The following is a 19,387-nucleotide window of genomic DNA, read 5'->3' on the forward strand; positions in this document are numbered from 1 at the left end:
CTTGTCCCTTGTCTTATCAACAAGAGGGTTTGTGACTCCTTGAACTAGTGCAAGATATGGAAGTTGTTTGCACGTGTCCTTGCCAAAAGATATGAGTGGAGTGTTGGCGGAGTCACCCTCAAGAACTCTCTAGTTCTTTTTCTTCGGGATCCGCACCATCTTGATGGGAATCCCTGTAGTTGTAGTCGTACTCGATGAAGTTGAACTTGATGTAGTCTTGGGAACCCACTTGACCAAGGCTTTGGGAGAACCTTCAAATGCATCAATCTCCTCTTGAAGCTTGTCCTTGCCTTTTTGCTTGTGGTCTTGTGGTGGAAGATCATCTTGAGCTTGTGTTCTTTGGAAAGAAGTAGGATCATACTTCTTTTGTTGAGGAACAAACTTCGTCTTGGGGTATTGATCTTCTTCCCACTCAACTCCATTGGCATTAAACCTTCGTTCAAAACCAATTGCTTGATTCTTCTGGTGTCTTCCTTGCTTGCGTACAATTTCCTCAAATTGCTTACTTCCGGCAAGGCTCTTGTAAACACCTTTCTCTATAATTCCCTTCAATAAGCTATTTTCTTGATCAAGTGTAACTTGGCTAAGAGAATCATTAGTGGACTCAAGAGAACTACTAGAAGCAACAACATTGGGTTTAGCATGATTATTGTTACTACTAGAAGAAGAATCTTTCTTACTCTTGTTGCTAGATTTAACACCATTAGAGTTGCTTTAGCTCAATGTAAGTAGACAAGAGTAAACGGCGAAGCGCTGCTAGGTCATGAAGGTTGTACGCTTGCAACCAAGTAGAGAGACTGTGCTTTCAGTCTTCAATTCGAGGGACTGTTCGTCGGCGGTTTGCGCGATCGTTCCTCGACGGTTCAAGGGACTCCAAGTATGATCTAAACTGACATGTTATTCTTCTGCTGCAACTCGGTGACGGCAACAATCATGACCTCAATCCGTAATGCATCTTCATATTGATCTTGGGTGTGCGTAGGGGATTTTTTTTGTTTTCTACTACGTTTCCCAACAAACACAAGGGCCAAGACCTTTCTTTACGAGGTTATGAGGGAAGGACATGAGCAATGGGGTGATATGATTAACACGACATGGCTGCATCGGGTACCACCTTGGGAACAAACGAGTTGAGTGCGAAGTTGGCAGGCCTCTCTTGCGCTGGAACAATGATACATTTGGCAGTGTATGCAAGGAGATCAAAACAAAGGGAGAATCAGAAAATCTTTGGTCTGATCCAAACAGGACGGTTCCCACTCACGCCGAGCTAAAAATCAATGAAAAATTAGTAGAGATGTACCATCATGATGAGGTGATGTGGCGACAACGAGCAAGACCTAAGTGGTTGGCCTCGGGAGACAAAAACTTGAAGTTTGTCCATCTTCAGGCTAGCATTTGAGGAAGAAAAATATGACCAAAGCTTTACAGAATTCTCTTGGTGTAACGGCGGAGGATCCAAGGAGTTGAAAAACATGGTCCATGAATTCTACAAATCTCTGTATACATCTGAGGGTGTAAGTTATATGGATACGATACTAAAAAAATGTACCAAGCATGGTCACAACTGAGATGAATGATATGCTAGTTTCCCCTTTGCTGAGGCGACGGATTCTACTGATGCGCCGGAGGAGGCGGAGGAGGAGACGGAGTGCGCTGACGCGCCGGAGGAGGCGGAGGAGGGGGAGGCGGAGTCCGGTGACGCGTTAGAGACAGCTAAGGCGGAAGAGGACTCTACTTAGGGGCCTCATCTGGCTGAGTCTGCTGAGGGGCCTCATGCGGTTGAGTCTGCTAAGGCGTCTAGTTTGGAAGCTTGATGTACTCCTTTCTCCATAGACAGGTACTCCTTAAAGCATTTTCGAGAAGAATATCCCCTTCACCTGTAGGGTAGTCAAGCTCCAGCCCCTCAAATCCCTCCATTATTTCATCCACCGTCACAATAGCATAGCCATGTGGAATCCGACGACAATGGAAATTTCCCTTAGCTCGAGGAGGTACAACAGAGCCGACCTTCGCCTTCAAGGTCAGGTTCTGGCATCTCGCCATTAGCACACAATGTTCAGCCTCCGTGATACTATCCACGGGGTAGCGAGGAGCAGTGAAATCAGGCTGAACGAGATCCATGAAAGGCACACTGCTTCTCCGCTGAGATGGTGGGGTAGCTTCTGGGGCAGCATCGAAGGAAGGATCTTCGTGCCGCTGAGATGGTTGGTCGGTAGATCGCTGGCTCTCAAGTTCCTCTAGTTTCGCTAATCTTGCACTAAGCTTCTGCATTTCGGTTGCTTCCTCTTTCTTCTTTCTCTCTCGGCTTCTATAACCACCGTTGTCGGCAAACCCATGCACCCACGGAATGGATCCTGATGTGCCTCATGTTCGTCCAGGGTGTTCAGGATTCCCGAGGGCCTCTGTCAGCTCGTCCTTCTCTCTGTGGGAATGAACGTCCCTTCCTGTGCTGCCTTGATTGCTTTTTCAAGATTCTTGATGGGTATTGTAAGTCGATCGTTCGTCCGAACACACTTCCCTGATTCTGGGTCCAAAGTCCCCCCAACCCTAAAGAACCAAGTCCTTGCCCGATCTGGCCAGTGCAATGCCACTGGTTGGACCCCTTTAGCAAGCAGGTCTTACTCAGCTTTGTCCCACAATGGCCGGGCTTTGCTGTAGCCACCTGACCCCGTGGTATGGTGATACTTCTTCTTTGCAGCATTTTGCTTGTTTGTCAGTGACCTTTGCTTACCCTTGTCCGATTTCTTGTAAGCCACAAATACGGGCCAGCGATCTCTTATCTTCTCATATTGACCGATGAATTCTGGAGTCTGGTCTTTCTCGAAAAATTTTGTTTTCAAATGTTTCTTCTAGTTCTTGAATAGTTCTGCCATCTTCTTAAGAACAACACCTTGACCTTTCGCTCTGTAACTGGGTTATTCGGATCCTCCTCTGGCGGTAGGATGAAATTTTTCATCAGCGAGGTCCAAAGATCATCTTTCAGTCTATCCTGGACATAAGAAACTTCAGGGTCCTTCTTCTTATTCCATTGTTGGATGTTGATCGGGACGCTGTCCCTTACAACAACTCTGCACTGATGTACAAATGCATCCTTGGTCCACTTGGGAGCAATCGGTTGGCCATCTTTCACCACTTCTGTGATCGTGAACCTTTCATCCTAGCGCAACCTTTTCTTTAGGACTCGTCTCCTTACAGAAGTTTGGCTCGATCCGGAGGGCTTAAAGAAGAAGGAAGTGTTAATATATGTACATACAAAACAATTAATGCATCAAGCCAGCACATGCTTAATTAATACATATATATACCTCGCCGGACTTTGCAACGGTTAAGGCTCCCTCCTCCGTTCGGTCACTGGAGCCGTGATCATGATCTCCTTCCTCCGCCATTCGGTCACTTGAGCCGTCATGATCTCCTTCCTCCTCCCTTGTTGGATCACCGGAGCCTTCATCCTCTCCTTCTTGACCATCTGTGTCATTGAGAAATGACAAGGGATCAACTCCATCGCGGATTATATCCCCCAACAACTCTTCTTGTTCTAAGTCTCTACCCAAAGTTTCTGCAAATATTACAACATGGCAATATACAAACATGAGAGATGGATTAGTGGCAAACATGGACTTCATATCACAACAAGGAATCATATGCATATGAGCAATGGATTAGTGGCAAACATCATGCAAAGTTGACAAGTTCTATAACCGTCAGTATTAGACGAACGTCGAGGACTACTCCCACCTCATGTCTGATGAGTCATACTATCTTTCGAGAGAGGATATTTTGCGGGCCGCCTCTCTCATGGTCGTCGAGGATACTTGCGGACCCCCCCCCTCATGTAGAAGTTATCGGGACATGATGAATTCCCGAGAGAGTTAGGGGTGTTCTAACGTGCCACTACACGATATAGGTGAAGGGGGGTAACATCCGGGAATGTTTTCCCGAAGTCTGCATTAATTTCGGGCTGATGAACTGGAGGGGGACGGTTCCAAGTTCGCTATGCTAGCTGCTTATGATAGACGAACGAAGGGCATATTCAGATTCGTCATATTTTTCTGATCGATTTTCATATATAAATTATTTTCATCCTAGTTACGGTTAATTTTCTATGAATTTTTTATATACGTACATCCATCGATATCCATCCATCCATACATATACATCTACTTTATATATGAACAAAAAAATGACATCATATCAATATTTACATATACATACACATACATACATACATATGATTAATAAACACTAAGCATCTACATATACGTTATATATGAACAAAAAACAATTCATCGTATAAAAAAATGCACAGCATGCCGGGGCGGCGGTGGCTCACAGCGGGCGGCGAGGGCTAGGGGAACAATTACGACCATACCCACCTAGGGTTTAGTTCATCCGATCTCGTGGTAGATCAACTATGTAATTGTCATACACACCCACATCAATAGAATCAAGCAAGACATAGGCTTTTACCTCCTTGAGAGGGCTCGAACCTGGGTAAACGTTGTCTCTACGTTCCCTGTTACCCATCGATCCAAGATCCACAGCTTGAGACCCCCTACCTGAGATCCACCGGTTTTAACACTGACATATGGTCCCACATGTAAGAAACCACATCACCCATGTATGGACCAACCCGCCAGTTTTTAACTCAAGTCATGATGGGGCAGTTGAAGTATTAAACCTACTGGAGAATTATTGGTTGGCATCCGGACAAAGAATAAATCATGTCAATTCCTTTATATTTTTCAGTAGTGGATGCCCTCAAGCTCTCAGGGAAGATGTCCAAAATACTTTGAACGTCTCAAATGAGTTGCTCAGTGACAGGTAATTGGATGTGCCAACTGATGTCGGGCAGTCCAAGAACAAGACATTCAAATAGTTACGTGACAGAGTTTGGGAAGAGCTGAGAGGATGGATGGAAAAGCTCCTGTCAACTGCGGGTAAAGAGGTTTTGATAAAGTCTCTGGCATTGGCAATTCCAGTATATTCCATGGCCTGCTTCCGTGTCCCGCGAGGACGTTGCATGAGTGTCACCTCCTTGTCAGACAATTTTGGTAGGGAAGTAAACAGGGGAGATGGAAGCCATGCTGGGTCTCATGGGATGTTATGATGAGACCGAAGTATTTGGGATGCCTTGGTGTCTGTGACCTTGAGATCTTTAATCAAGCCCTAATTGCTAGGCAAGCCTAACGCTTGCTGGATCATCCCAGTTCTCTAAGTTCATTAATCTTAAAAGTTGTCTACTATCCAAATAATTCTCTTTTTGATGCAACCTTGGACCAGATTCATCACAGATATGATGTGCTATTTTGCATGGGAAAGACATAATGACTCAGGGTTTGATAAGTAGAATAGGAAAGGGAGAATCCACTGATATCTGGAACGACAACTAGATATCTAGAGAGCATATAAAGAGGCCGATAACCTCATTAATACCACCGCCGCCAACAAGGGTCGTTGAACTCATTGATCACACTGCGTCATCAAGGGATGAGCAGCTTATTCAACCGATACTTATTCCCATTGATGCCGAGACTATATTGAAGATCCCTTGCACGAGACAGATATAAGATTTTTGGGCTTGGAGTGAGGATAGAAGGGGTATGCTCACTGTGCGTTCCACTTACAAGATGATATAGTGAACCAAGATCATCAGAGAATCATGGCTGTATAAGCAGGGCGGCCGATCAAACTCAGAGGCTGATTGTCAAGGATGGGCAGACTTATGGCATATAAAAGTCCACTCGAAATCAAGGCGTTCCTGTGGAGATTCGCACAATACTCATAGTGTCCTTCATCATAGAAACATGTCGACGACGAGTGCTTGTTGTTTGTGCGGGTCATGGATACGTTGAGGCCGACCCCAGGCGGCCACATCTCGATCTCCCCTCGACTCCCCGTGCACTCCCTCCCTCCGCCGCCGCCGGCAACGTCGCTGGGCGAACGCCCCGTGGTGCGGCGGCGGCGGACCTCCTCTGGCATCCTGAGATCTAAGGCGGCGGCGGCCTGATTTGGATCTCCCTCCCGACGAGGATGGCTCTCGACCCCGTGCGGCCGCCGCCGGGCCGCACCGGGCGGCCACATCCCGATCTCCCCTCGACTCCCCGTGCACCCGCCCCCCTCCCTCCGCCGCCGCCGGCAACGTAGCTAGGCGAAGGCCCCGTGGCGCGGCGGCGGCAGACCTCCTCTGGCGTCCTGAGATCTGAGGCGGCGGCGGCCTGATTTGGATCTCCCTCCCGACGAGGATGGCGGGCAGCGGCGGCCGGGGCGCGACGGGGGGTTTGGCTGCAGCCGGCGGGAGTAGTATGAGATGGCGGCAGCGGCAACCGGGGTGCGTCCCGGGCTGCCGTTACGTCCTCAAACTGCTGCATCTCATCGGATTCGGCGACGGCTCACGAAGCACTCTGGGTTTGCATCGCATCACGAGGATTATGGCGGTGGTGGTCATCTCCTACGTCGGAGGTGGTCGACCTGAGACTGGATGATCGGATCTCGTGATCTGTAATCTAATCCCGGCTATGAGTCGGAGAGACATAGTTGCCGGTGAAAACCGAGCCGATGGCGGACGATGGCGGTGTTCGGCGCCGTTACCTTGACGAAGGCATCGTTCTGTAACTACTGTCGACCCACTCGTGCTGCTCCGGGGGAAACCCTATGATCTAGTTTTCCAGTTCGGACAATGGCGGCACTGCGGTGTCGTTTCTCTCTTGGGAGCATCGTTTGTGGAGAAGCGCTGGAAGTCAGAGGCAGGAGGTGGAGCGGCTTCGTCTTGCACGGAGCTTCGGTGGAGATGTCAAGTCATGCTTGACCGGCAGGTGCTACGCTTTGTCATGCCTGGTCGGCAGGTGCTACGCACGACAGATCTTCCAAGGACTTCAAGCTGTGTCGGCTGGTGGTACTTGGCAGCTTGGCGCTGAGGTGTATCAGTGGCGACCGCGACGTGCTCAGCTGTTTGCGCGCAGGGAGGAGGTGTCGTTGGGCGCCGTGGTGGCGTTGACGATAGCTAGACCGAGCAAGGTTGATGCATCAGTACAGTTCTGAAAAATGGAGCGGTGGCAGTTGGCGGCGGCGGCCTCTGAGAGCATGCCGGACCAGTGTGTGCCCCAGACCCGGCAAGTGGCTAGGTTGGGGTCTCAGGTCTTAGATGTTAGGCTTGGCTGCGATGTCTGTTTGGTATTAGGCCCAGGCTATTTGCGCCCCTTCATCAGCTGGATAGGTGTAGCGACAGTCTGTTGCTTAGATGGTGGCTTTAATCTTAATGTTGTATCACTTTGTAAGGTCTTGTGAGAATAATTAATAAAGTGACCGTATGCATCGTCCAGATGCCAGAGGCCGGGGGTTATCCTCCTTTTCTAAAAAAAATGGATACGTTGAGGCACACCCTGCTAAATTGCTTGGTTTCAAGGAGCACGTGGGCACTATCATACGAGCAAATTGTCGAGCGATTGAGTCTGAATGTAAATGATGACGCCAAACATTGTCTATTCACCATGCATGAGGTGTTATCGCATGAGGATTTCATCACTTTTACTATCACTTTTGCGGATGATATGGGGAGATCCGCACAAAGCTATACATGAGGACATATATAAAAGCCCTTTCACTTTTCAGGGTTATGTGCAGAGGAACTTCGCTGAGCTGAGAGCTACCCAAAGCACTCAAAGTCTAGTTCCTGGGACACCCATGATTATGCCAAATCAATGTATCGCTCCTTGGGATGATATGGTGAAGGTCAATGTGGATGCGGCAGTTGGACCAGGCGGCACTCGAGGCGCAGTGCAAGCTATATGCAGAGATCGAGCAGGCAATTTTCCGGATGTGTTGGCCATTGTGTTCCCACATATATCGTTTCTTGCATCTCTCGAATCTTTAGCAATCAGGGAGGCCCTTACGCTTACTGATAATCTCTATGAGAGGAAGATTCAGGTGGCTTCAAATTGCAAGGTAGTCATTGCAAATATACATCAGAAGAGCGCAGCTATCTACGGAGCAATCATACATGAGATCATAGATCGGAAGGCTACCTTTATTAATTGTATCATTAGCCATGAATTTAGAAGTTCGAATGTTGAAGCTTACAAACTCTTGAATCATGCTTTATTCCTAGGGGTTGACGGCTATGTTTGATTAGGTCACCCCATAGCTAAAGTTGTCTCACCTTGCTACAAAACTACAGGGCGTGCACCACGGCTTTGACCTAATGGCATCCGTTTGCTGGAATCTGAATAGCTGAGAAGAAAGTGGCAAACAGGTGCATAACGCATGGGAATCTGCCAGTTCAGACCAAATCCTGAAGAAAGCTCAAAGCGCCGTTTGATGAGCCTTCACAGTAGTAGTTAGTTTGTTAGGTAAAGGCTGGCCAAGCCAATTATGCTTAGCTGGTCTTTTTGGATGATCAGCTACACTGTGACTGAGACACAGCCCGGATTCCCATGAAGGTCAATGCGGCTTGTAAAGCTTTTACGTCAAGTGTGCGATCATGACAGAACTCGAGGAAGAAACCCTGGCTAACTCCGTGACAGCAGCCGCCGTAAGAGGGGGGGGGGGGGGGGGGGGGGGGGGGGGGGGGGGGGGGGGGGGGGGGGGGGAGGGCAAGTGTTCTTTCGAATGACTAGGCATAAAGACCACGTAGACAGTGAATCGGGTTAAAATTGTAATTCGTCAAAAAGTGATGGAATGCTCTCGAGACAGAGGAGAATGGATGGTCTTCTATTCGTCCCTATAAACATTGTGAGGGTGCAATAAAAAGCTTCGGAGTTTGTCTAAAAAACATAAAACAAGAGACTAAAGTTTTCTTTTGAAAGGAAAAGAGACTAAGTTGAAACAGACGCTCACTTCTATGAACACGTGGACACACAACCGGTGGCTCCATGCATGCATGCATCGCACGCAGTACGCACGCGGGCCGTTTCCAAGCTAACTAATGGCGCCCGGCCGACGACGGAGTACAGCTAGTACAGTACTCGCTGCCAAACGCCTACGTGAGAGACCCTCGTGAGCCCAGCTATACAACCTCCTCTCCTACTCCCGTCCTTGTTCACTCCGCAGCCGAATTCCGCTTTCTCCACTGCTCAGTCCCCCGGACCGCCGGACCTCTCCTCGCCTTGCCATGGCAGCCGCAGCACTGAGGGCGCAGCTCAACGCCCATATCGCCGGCATGTACACCGAGGTGAGTGTTGGCTCAGACCAGACGTCAAGTACTTTCTGGCGACGGCGACAACCGACGACGAATGACGATGACAAACGAAGTTCGCTGACGAACTCGACGAAGTGCTTTACGTCGAGATGCACCGTTGTAAGCTAGCAACACCACGTACTAGCTTGATCGATTCCTTTGACCAACTAGTATCTCAATCTATCATACGCACACAACAGCCAGCCGGCCGGAAGCACACGAACGCACGCGTAGACACCGGCGTATTGCCACACGTACGTATCGTACCTGTTGTTCCTTACTTTATTGCTTAACTCACGGTGTTGTTTACAGGGGCTGGATACACGTGTGTGTGTGTATATATATATATATATATATATATATATATATATATATATATATATATATATATATATATATTAGCTGCTAGCCTGCCTAGTACAAGTCCTACTAGGTATCTAATTCCTACACTAGTCGGAGACGTACACATACATGTATCCGGACAGAACGTCGGGTTTAATCCCAACAATCACCCCCCTAAACACGACGTCGTCATGTTACAGCTCCAACATCGATCCTTCTTTGCATCTCCAAGAATTTCTCTCGATCCAAAGCCTTAGTTAGCATATCCACCAGCTGATCATCGGTGCGAATATAGTTGACCTTCATCTTACCTTCTTCTACGCAGTCCTTTATGTAGTGATACACCGTACCAATGTGTTTGCTCCTATCATGCCGCACTGGATCTTAATGTAGAAAACTTTCAGACTTGCTATCAACATTAAGCACCACTTATTCCGTATCTCCATCAATTAACTGCGGGTGCTTTACTCTTCTTGCTCAGCTCAAGATAAGGTTTCATTGAAGCATCAACTGGATTGCAATCTCTTATGACAGGGCTTTCAAGTACCTTCTTTGTGTATGCCTCCTGGCATAGTGTGATCCCCTCCGTCTTTTGATGTACCTCTATCCCGGGGTAGTAACTCAAAAGACCCAGATCATCCATCTTGAAAAGCTCTTTCATCTGTAGCTTGAACTTTACAATCACCTCTTCATCTGCTCCAGTAATTAATAGGTCGTCGACGTAGATGCCAACTAGTAGACGATCCCTTCCTTCACCTCTCTTTTACATTGCATGCTCTATGGGGCTTTCTCAAATCCAAGAGAAATCAACGTTCGATCAAGTTTGATGTTCCACTCCCGAGGTCCTTGCCATAGCCCATACAAGATTTTGTGTAAGTTCAGTACCTTGTGCTCTTCTCCCTCTTCGATGAAACCTGGTGGTTGATTAACATACACATCTCCTTCTATCTTGCTGTTCAAAAACACGGAGTTTACATCCATGTGATGTACTTTCCATGATTCCAGAGCCGCGAGAGCGATGAGTAATCTCACCGAATCCATCTTTGCAATGGGAACGAACACTTCTTCGAAGTCCACACCTTCCTCTTGCACATACTCTTTGGCCACAAACCTCGCTTTGTGCTTCATCCACCCTTCAACATCGTTCTTGACCTTGAATTCCCATTTGAGCTCTATAGCATTTTCATTGTTGGGAAGATCCACAAGCTCCCATGAATTATTGTCATGGACCGACCCCAACTCTTCTTTCATAGCATGACGCCAACATTCCTGCTTATTTGCGTCTTCGAATTCCACCGGTTCCTTGGTGTTTGCTAGACACCGTCGCCTACTCCCGTTCACCATTACCGGATCAATCGTCCGAAGAAATTTCTTTGAATATGGGTGTAACTCCGACTGTAGATGATCGGTTGTAGATGGACGTGTCCTTTTCTCCAGTACTTTCGAAGGCGTCGCCACATCTTTTGGAGTTGCCAAAACCTCTGTTATTGACGTTTCTGACGCTTCAAAACTGCTGCTTCTTGAAGAGCCTGCAGCGCATGAGCTGCTATTATCTGGTTCAAGCGAGCCTTCGTTGGCTGGCTTATTTTCTAGCCCATCACGTGGGCCTTGCCCCACTTCTCTCCATGCTGGGTCAACACGTGGTAGTGGACATCCTGGTGTAAAGCTTGCTGCAGCCAGCCTGCTGTAGACGGCAACCGGCCCATCTCCTGGACTGCTAGGAATCAAAACCGTGGGAGCCGTGAACATGCCATACCTTGCCTCAGGCACCTGCTCGCGTGAGCTGACCGGCTTGCCGCTCGTTGCCACGTGCGCGACACTACCACCTGGACTCACGATGTCGGATGTGCAGCGACTCTCCATGTCCGTGCAACTCCCTCTTGCACTGTCAGACACCACGTACATGCCACACTCGTCAGGTCCAAGCACAGTTTGCCACGTGTCATGCCTCGTCGCTGGTACGACCATGCCGAGACGCATTGTGTCGTGGACTTCTGGCGCCACGCCTTCGCCTAAAGTAAAAACTTCCGTGTCGGTTTTGAGGTTGTTTATGGGCCTCTCTTCCAGTTGACCAACACAAAAACTGCTTCTCCATGGTCGAGCACACGCTGCTTTCGCTGCATCCGATCCAGCAAAGTTAGCACTTACGTCTGTAGCATCGACGCAAGTTTCGGAGTCACCTCCCGCAACAGTAGCATCGATACGAGTTTCCGAACCATGATTATGAAGGTGAACTTTTTCTTCCACGAACGCGACAATTTCTTTAGCCGGCGGTTGAAGACCTGGATCCTTCTCGTCCACGAGTTCGCTCATCAACATCATGTCACCATCATCTCCTTGATGGGCCATGAGCGTCTTCTGCTTCGGTGCTTCCTCGCAGTCAGCCTTGAAGTGACCGAGGAGGCCACAGTTATAACACATCACTTTCTTGATGTCAAACTTTCTCCTCGGTGATGGTACAGCCTCATCGTCTGAGTCGTCGTCCGAGTCGGCGAAGTTCTTTCTCGCCGAACGCTGCTTCCCCTTTTTTTTGCTGCTGCTCGTGGATCCGCCTTGCTTTTCGAGGGTGGTCCACTGCGCCTTTGTGAGCATCACAAGCTCATCATTCCTCCCGTCCCCAAGACTGTACCGCATCCGCTCATCGTGAGCTTTGTACCGTCCAACAAGATCGTCGATGGAGAGTGTCGCGAGATCGACGCACTGCTCGATCGCTGTGACAATTTGCAGGTACCGGGGAGGGGCTACGCGCAAGAACCGCCGGACAACCGAGGTCTCCATGAGGTTTTCTCCAAGCGCGCGGATCCGATTGACGAGAGTAGCCACCCGTGAAGCGAACGCATCCACGAACTCATTGTCGCCCATGACCAAAGTCTCGTAGTTCCTTAGGAGAGTTTGGAGATTGGCTTGCTTGACACGGGTGTGTCCCTCGAACATGAGTTTTAGCGTATCCCACACCTTCTTCGTCGTTGCTTTGGCGATTAGGGGTTGGAGGACATCCATCAGCATCACCGAGTAAATCGCCGACGCCGTCTGCCGATCCTTCCGGTGCTCGGCTCCCTCCTTCTTGAACGTGTCGCCTCCGGGATCCACCGCGTCCCATAGCTCGTTGGCGCGGAGACCACACTCTATGAGGGCCTTTCAGACCCCGAAGTTCTCGCGATCAAACCGTGGATACGACGAACTCGTCGGAGCAGCAATTACTTTAGCTGCACCGGAGTACTCCGCCAGCTGCTTGGTCTTCTTGTCGTTTGCCATGATCCTCCGTTACTAGAAGATCAACCTTGCTCTGATGTTAATTGTTGGCCCAGACCATACGCCAAGTACTTTCTAGCGACGGCGACGACCGACGACGAATGACGATGACAAATGAAGCTCGCTGACGAACTCGACGAAGTGCTTTACATCGAGATGCACCGTTGTAAGCTAGCAACACCACGTACTAGCTTGATCGATTCCTTTGACCAACTAGTATCTCAATCTATCGTACGCACACAACGGCCAGCCGGCCGGAAGCACACGAACGCACGCGTAGACACCGGCGTATTGCCACAGATACGTATCGTACATGTTGTTCCTTACTTTATTGCTTAACTCACGGTGTTGTTTACAAGGGCTGGATACACGTGTGTGTGTCTATATATATATATATATATATATATATATATATATATATATATATATATATATATAATTCCTACACTAGTCGGAGACGTACACATACATGTATCCGGACAGAACGTCGGGTTTAATCCCAACAGTGAGGCCCTTCCCTTCCCCGCCCTTCTAGTCGTGTGGTCGTGGATTTTGGCCTGAGTTGGCATTTGACTTTGCCTTGGCGTGGTCGACGTCGATCAAGTGTGTGGTGGATGAAGACATGTTCGAGGAGCTGCGGGAGGAGGGCACCGCCGTCGAGGTCTCCCGCCTCTTCATCAATGATGCCCACGAGATCATCGACGACATCCACACCCTAATGTCCGTACGGCCGCCCTCTATCTCTCCCTCTGCTCTTGGTCTCTGGTACTGACTCAACTTGTCTGCTCTAGAAATCGCAGGGAGCAGCCCCAAGTGGACTTCGACGAGGTGAAAGCCCTGACGCAGCAGCTCATGCGGTGCACCTCTAGGTGATGACCAATTCACCATCATGAATCCTTTCTCTCTCTTCCACCCGCTTATTTTTAACTCAATGTTTGTTTGTCTGCTGCGTTGATGTCATGCGATTCAGATCTGTTTACTGTACTGGGCAAAGGATTCATATATATCGGTTGCACTGACCCATAGGTGTAATTAGAAGAATCGAGTTTAGTTGTGTTCAGTGTAACGGAGTTTCCGGTATCCCGATGAATATCAATGTTATGATGAGGATAAACTGTTGCAGTTTCTCGAATATTCCTGGTACTATTAATGATCTGCTATTCTGTGTATGATTAATGATGTTTCTTCTGGTATTAATGATCTGCTATTCTATGTATCACTAATGGTGTTTTTTCTAGTTTGTCCACAAAATCGATGTCGTGCGATTTAGATCTGTTTGTTATACTGGGCAAAGGATTCTATTTGTCACAAAAAAGAATGTTGCTTGCACTGTCATGTAGCCATAATTTGAAGAATCGAGTTTAGTCGTGTTTCCTGTAACTGAATTATATCCCAGTTAACGTCAGTAGCATGATGAGTATAAAGTGCTGGAATTTTATCTATTTTGGGCCTAGCTCAATAGCAGTTTCAGAAATTCCTAATAAATCCTAGAGGCCCACTTAGTCCATTTGTGCAAGGCAAGAGGTGGCACAAAAGTTTAGTCCCACATTGCTAGTTTAGTGGCAGTTGGACCTCCTTATAAGGGAGGTTCTTTCCCCACTTGTACGAGCATGAGAACAAGAGGGATATCCATGCGCGCTCCTCCTTCGTCGCCCGCCTCGCCTTGTCATGACGCGCTGCGGGTTGCGGGAATGAGCCGATATCTAAATTTTTGTCACGCACTACGGGTATACAAAAGGTCACACGGAAGCTGAAAAGATTTTTTGCGAAAGTGGAGTTCGAATGCGAACGGTGCAGCCCTTCGACTACTGGCTGTTCGCTTCGCCTCCGTCTCTTCGTTTCGCCTCCCGTCGCTGCCCTCTCGCCTCCTTCTCTTGCGCCTATAAAAGGGAGGTCGCTCCTTCCAGAGTGACGCATCAAAATTTCTCCTTCCTTTCGCCATCGGTTCCAATCTCTGAGTTGCTGCTGTCTTCCTCATCCCGGCTTGCGGCGTGCACCGCAAGTCGGGACAGTAGGCTCCGAAACCGCACCTTTTGAGTCCTGTACGGGAGAAGGGTGATAAGGTTTTTGGGGAGCGCTCAGCGCGACTACTGGCTACTTCATCACGGACGATCCGGTCGCCGATGACTACTTCCCCGACGACGACTTCTTCCCCAACGTCCACGATCTCCTCGACGACATGGCAGGCGAGGACACCGACCCCAAGTCCAGCACTTCCACTGCTGCTGTCCCGTACGTGTTCTTGGTCTTTCTGTTAGATGTCATGACACAGTTCTTTGCTCTACTTTCCGCCCTACATGTGTTAAGTTCTACTTCATATATGCAACTTCATCTAGTGTCTCTTCTAGATGTGTTTAGTTCAAGTTCATATATGCAGATACTCTTTACCTTCTCTCTGTCCGAACGCATGACTTGTTTTATCTCTACTATATTAGTCATGCTTTATCTAGTATTTTTGTTCATAAAATCATTCAGTAAATTGCTCATATTTCCAACATAAAGATGTCGTTTTTGTGAACATTTCGGGTATCAATGATATGCTGCTATGCATATCACTAACGGTGGTTTTTCTTGTTTGTCCATGACATCGATGTTGTTTTTATTCGGGTGCGTCGGCCTGGGGTGTGTAGCTCATGGCGCATGACCGCATAAGGTTCGTGTTGTTTGCGGCCGCCGTTGTATTAGCCATACATAGAAGAGCTGAGTTTAGTTATATATCTCATGTAATGGAATTGTTGGTACTCTTGCCAATGGTAATGGTATAGCTTGGTGAGGGCAACTTTTGTCGTTTTGCGAATGTTTCTTATACTATTGAATCTTCAGTTTAGGCAATGTCATTATTTTAGGTCGACAATGAACAAAGTATGGCTGGTATTAATGATCTGCTATTCTATATAACGCTAATGGCCATTTTTTCGATTTCTCCACCTGAATGTTGTTGTTTCTATTCACATGTGTCAGACGGCGGGTGTGTACGTCATGGGCGTTATTTGGCTGTCGTATACCCAAAATTAGAAGACGTGAATTTAGTTATGTTTTCTGTAGCAGAATTTTTGGTATTCATGACGATGTTAAGGTCCGGCAAGAAAGACTTTGTCATTTTGTAAACATTTCTGGTACTACTATCTGCTATTTTACGTAACACCAATGGTGCTTTTTCTGGTTCATCAAATAATTTGTTGAGTTGACAATCATGATACGAAATGGCTCCTTGAGGATATTATTGAGTTGACGTCTCAGTTTATAATAAGTTCCTAATTTCCTGATCCGCATTTTTTTTGCATGTTTCAGTGTTGGTGCACAGCAAGTGAACCTCGCCTGCATGCACTTCGGCAATTTCAATGCCATAAAATATAAAGAAGGGTCAGAACTCAATAGCTTATCTATAATACATAAATAGTTGATCCCCACTAAGTCTAATTCTTTCAACATGCAGCCCTCCACATCATCAAATATGCCACGTCATCATCCACTAGAACTATTTTGTAGGACATGCATACGTCAATTCAATTGTTCCATTTCCAATAGTCCAACATACATGCATACCCTTTGTTCACATATAATTACTTTCAAAAGTAATAGCTTTTGATTTAAGTCATTTCATTCATATAGAATGTGTCCAAAATTAATCTTTAAGCTCCCGCAGCAACGTGCGGGGAAATCACCTAGTTACATATGTTACACAATAATTATTGGCAGCATTATTTTTCAATGTCTCTATTTAAACCTGCCAACTCATGTTGTCTTTTTGGTCGTTATTTACAGCTCATACCAATCTAACATTATTAAGAAGTAACCATGCTTTGCTTTTTCAGTTCATCTGCATTCACATTGTTGATATTACTCGGTTCATTATCTGAATATTCTAATCTTTGATGATTCTTTTGTAATTTATTGGCTCTAGACTTCTGTTTACAGCACAACTAAACTCTTATATGGCTAGAGATTTTTCTTTTTCAAAATATACGGCATTTCATCTCAGTTCTATTAACCTCTTCAGAATTTGACCGTGTGGTGTTTTTTGCATTATTTCAGGTGCCTCGTGTCCTTGGCTCTTGTTAGGAATGAGTTCTTTATTGTGCGACATGAGTTGGAGGTCATGATCGAGGTAGCACCTTATGTGCCTAATGTTGGATTTGATACCAACTTCTCACTAGTTTCATAACCCACAGATTTTTATATTAAGATAGAGAAAAGGGAACAATCTTAAATCGTTAATCTTATTCTTTTGACGTTTGGTTTTGGAGCACTTAGTTGGAGGTACTGGAAATTCTCATTTTGCCGTTGAATGATTATCCTGTAATTTTTTCATCACGTTTGGTAGATGTACATGGTAGCTCTAAAAGTGGCAGAACTTCTTATTTCCTAGTTTAAATTAAGCTTCGCCAAATGCCCAAATAAGAAACTACCCAACTTGTAGCATGGCTGATTAGTGAAACCATGTGCCTTGAGCACCATTATGTGCCATAGACTTATCTTAATCATTTTTCGGAAGGTACTTATCTTAATAATTGACCTATTGTTCATCTTTTGATGCAGCTCGAAGAGCAGATCGCGGCATGTGGTCCTAACTCCTAAGTAGCGGCAAGTGAAGGGGGGAGAGCGTGGCCCCATTCAATCCCTTGCATTGTGGTGTCCATGTGTCTCTGAGGATATAGCGCTTTTTCAAAGGTTGTCTGGCACTAAGCGGTGTGTGTGTAAAACTTAAATGAATATTCTCGCGTCAGAACTTTGGGCTTGTAATCCTGTGAACTAAAATTGTTGTCCTGTGTTAATGTCTGTTTGTCTAGTCCATATTCATTTTTCTGAGAGGAATCAAGTCCATATTCTAGTGTGTCGTGGATGTGTTGCCGGCCCGCCTACAGGCTGTGTGTAAAACCTGTACCTGGTTGGTTGGTCCTCTAGTGACTATGTTTTGCTGTATGTTGTGTTCATTTTTCTCTATAAGCAAGTCTTGTTGTTGGTTGCTGTACCGAGATGGTAGCCAATCACCATATTTTGACATGTCAAGCATGTCTTTTTGGTCTGAAATCTTTAGCATGAACCTCTTATAAGAGTACCGCGGCACCACGAGCAGTAGCCGGAGGAGGGGCAGAACAGAGGGGATAGCCTGCAGGGCCACATCCAGTGACCACAAAGCTGTCGATTCGTGGGGCGGCGTGAAGAGCATCTCTGGCTTAGGTATGTTTGCGTTGGTACGAAAAGTCTGGGCTAATTAAGTCACCAATTATAGCTCTAACTATGAATTATGGAACAGCATACTACTCCTAGGCCACAACGTTATTTAGACAACCCTGAATCACGAACAGGGCATTGAGATTGTTGTTACTGCTCCTGGCAGTGGTGATTCAGACCTGGTTGATCCTGGGGACAGGTTGTTTGATTGGAGTCACATCGGATTATCTCTATCAAGTGCAATAGTAGCAATACCTGGGCATAGCTGCAGTATATAAAACGCTTGTAGCATTTGGAATCAAAAGGTATCATCATCATTGAGTGGCCTCCGGACATACTTGGGCCAGTTACTATTATACATAAAATTCTGGCCAGGTAGAGATGATTTTCATGATATATGAGTTCTCACTCTATCTTCCTACTCATTGGTGAAACGTGTCATGGGAGACCATATTTCAGGGAAGCATAAAACAATTGGTGAAATGTGATGGTCGTTCATCTGAAAACAAGGTTGAGAAGACAAATTATCTATGGGCGATTTAGATAAGCATGGATGCTTCTGCGATTTGATTTTTGTAGATGGAATAAATTGTTTATACCATTCTTCTATTTGTAGTTTGTAAATAACATGAATCCAGTTCTTAGGCATAAACAAGTGCCACCTCAGTGGAGAAAGACAGTTCACTCACTAATGTGGTGATGTCAAACATTTGAATTGCGTATGGAGGATCTTTCATCGCAAATAGCAAAGTTTGATAGGGACTTACTTTAATCGTTCATGAAAAATATCTGCAGTTCTGATCTAGAATTGGCATAACTGAATGTCCAAAACCACATAAATGCATTGCTTGATTGCTTGAAGATTTAATAACTAACACAATGGCGTATCAGTTGCATATGGCCAACCATGGACATCATATTCTTGTTTCATGGTAATGTATGACACTCAGCTGTATGTTACAACGTGGCAATGATTCAGGAGACAACGGATCCACCTTCTTGTCTGGGGGCCAACACACCTCGTTCCCATGATGGCAGTGGCGGATCGGCACAAACATAGGTGGAGGGGGTCATGGCAGAGAGCAGGTCGGGCGACTCCTCCTTAACAATTCGCGGCAAAGTAGTGTGTGAAGGAGAGAGGGCGCCATGGCGAAGATGAGGTGGGTGTCATTCGGTTATAAAGGAGAGGGCTCTAGCGATAAATGTCCCACTACAGCACGAAACTAAGCGAGAAGGGGAGGGTCCTGTGGGAAAAAATGATGGGTGCACTGTGGGCTGGGATTTTTGTGTTCGGACCGCGTGTCGAAGATAACATGGCGGATAGTGTGGACTATCATATCTCTTCTCCACATATGGGTTGGATTTGGGGGATGCCGGAGTATCACGGTTGAATTTTGAAGAGTCCGCTGGGCACTTGTTAGATATCTAAATACGCCTGGACGTATG

At 46.8% G+C, this 19,387-nt stretch overlaps 1 protein-coding gene across 1 annotated transcript; it reads left to right on the top strand.

Moving 5' to 3' along the window:
• Positions 1-9,106: 9,106 nt before the first annotated feature.
• On the top strand, positions 9,107-17,344 carry LOC125553362 (histidine-containing phosphotransfer protein 2-like). Its single transcript, XM_048717155.1, has 6 exons — positions 9,107-9,166; positions 13,371-13,531; positions 13,567-13,635; positions 16,058-16,129; positions 16,802-16,874; positions 17,306-17,344. The coding sequence occupies exons 1-6, from the start codon at positions 9,107-9,109 to the stop codon at positions 17,342-17,344; spliced, it is 474 nt and encodes a 157-aa protein (XP_048573112.1).
• The last annotated feature ends 2,043 nt before the right edge of the window (positions 17,345-19,387 follow it).

The sequence above is a fragment of the Triticum urartu genome, chromosome 4 (assembly GCF_003073215.2).
Source record: "Triticum urartu cultivar G1812 chromosome 4, Tu2.1, whole genome shotgun sequence".
NCBI lineage: Eukaryota > Viridiplantae > Streptophyta > Magnoliopsida > Poales > Poaceae > Triticum > Triticum urartu.

What these genes read in the sequence shown, in the direction of transcription:
- LOC125553362 (XM_048717155.1), top strand. Translation starts at nt 9,107, where the DNA reads ATGGCAGCCGCAGCACTGAGGGCGCAGCTCAACGCCCATATCGCCGGC. An exon ending in CTCATGCGGTGCACCTCTAG is followed by an intron (nt 13,636 to 16,057) that starts GTGATGACCAAT and finishes TGCATGTTTCAG; the next exon opens with TGTTGGTGCACAGCAAGTGA. An exon ending in GCCATAAAATATAAAGAAGG is followed by an intron (nt 16,130 to 16,801) that starts GTCAGAACTCAA and finishes GCATTATTTCAG; the next exon opens with GTGCCTCGTGTCCTTGGCTC.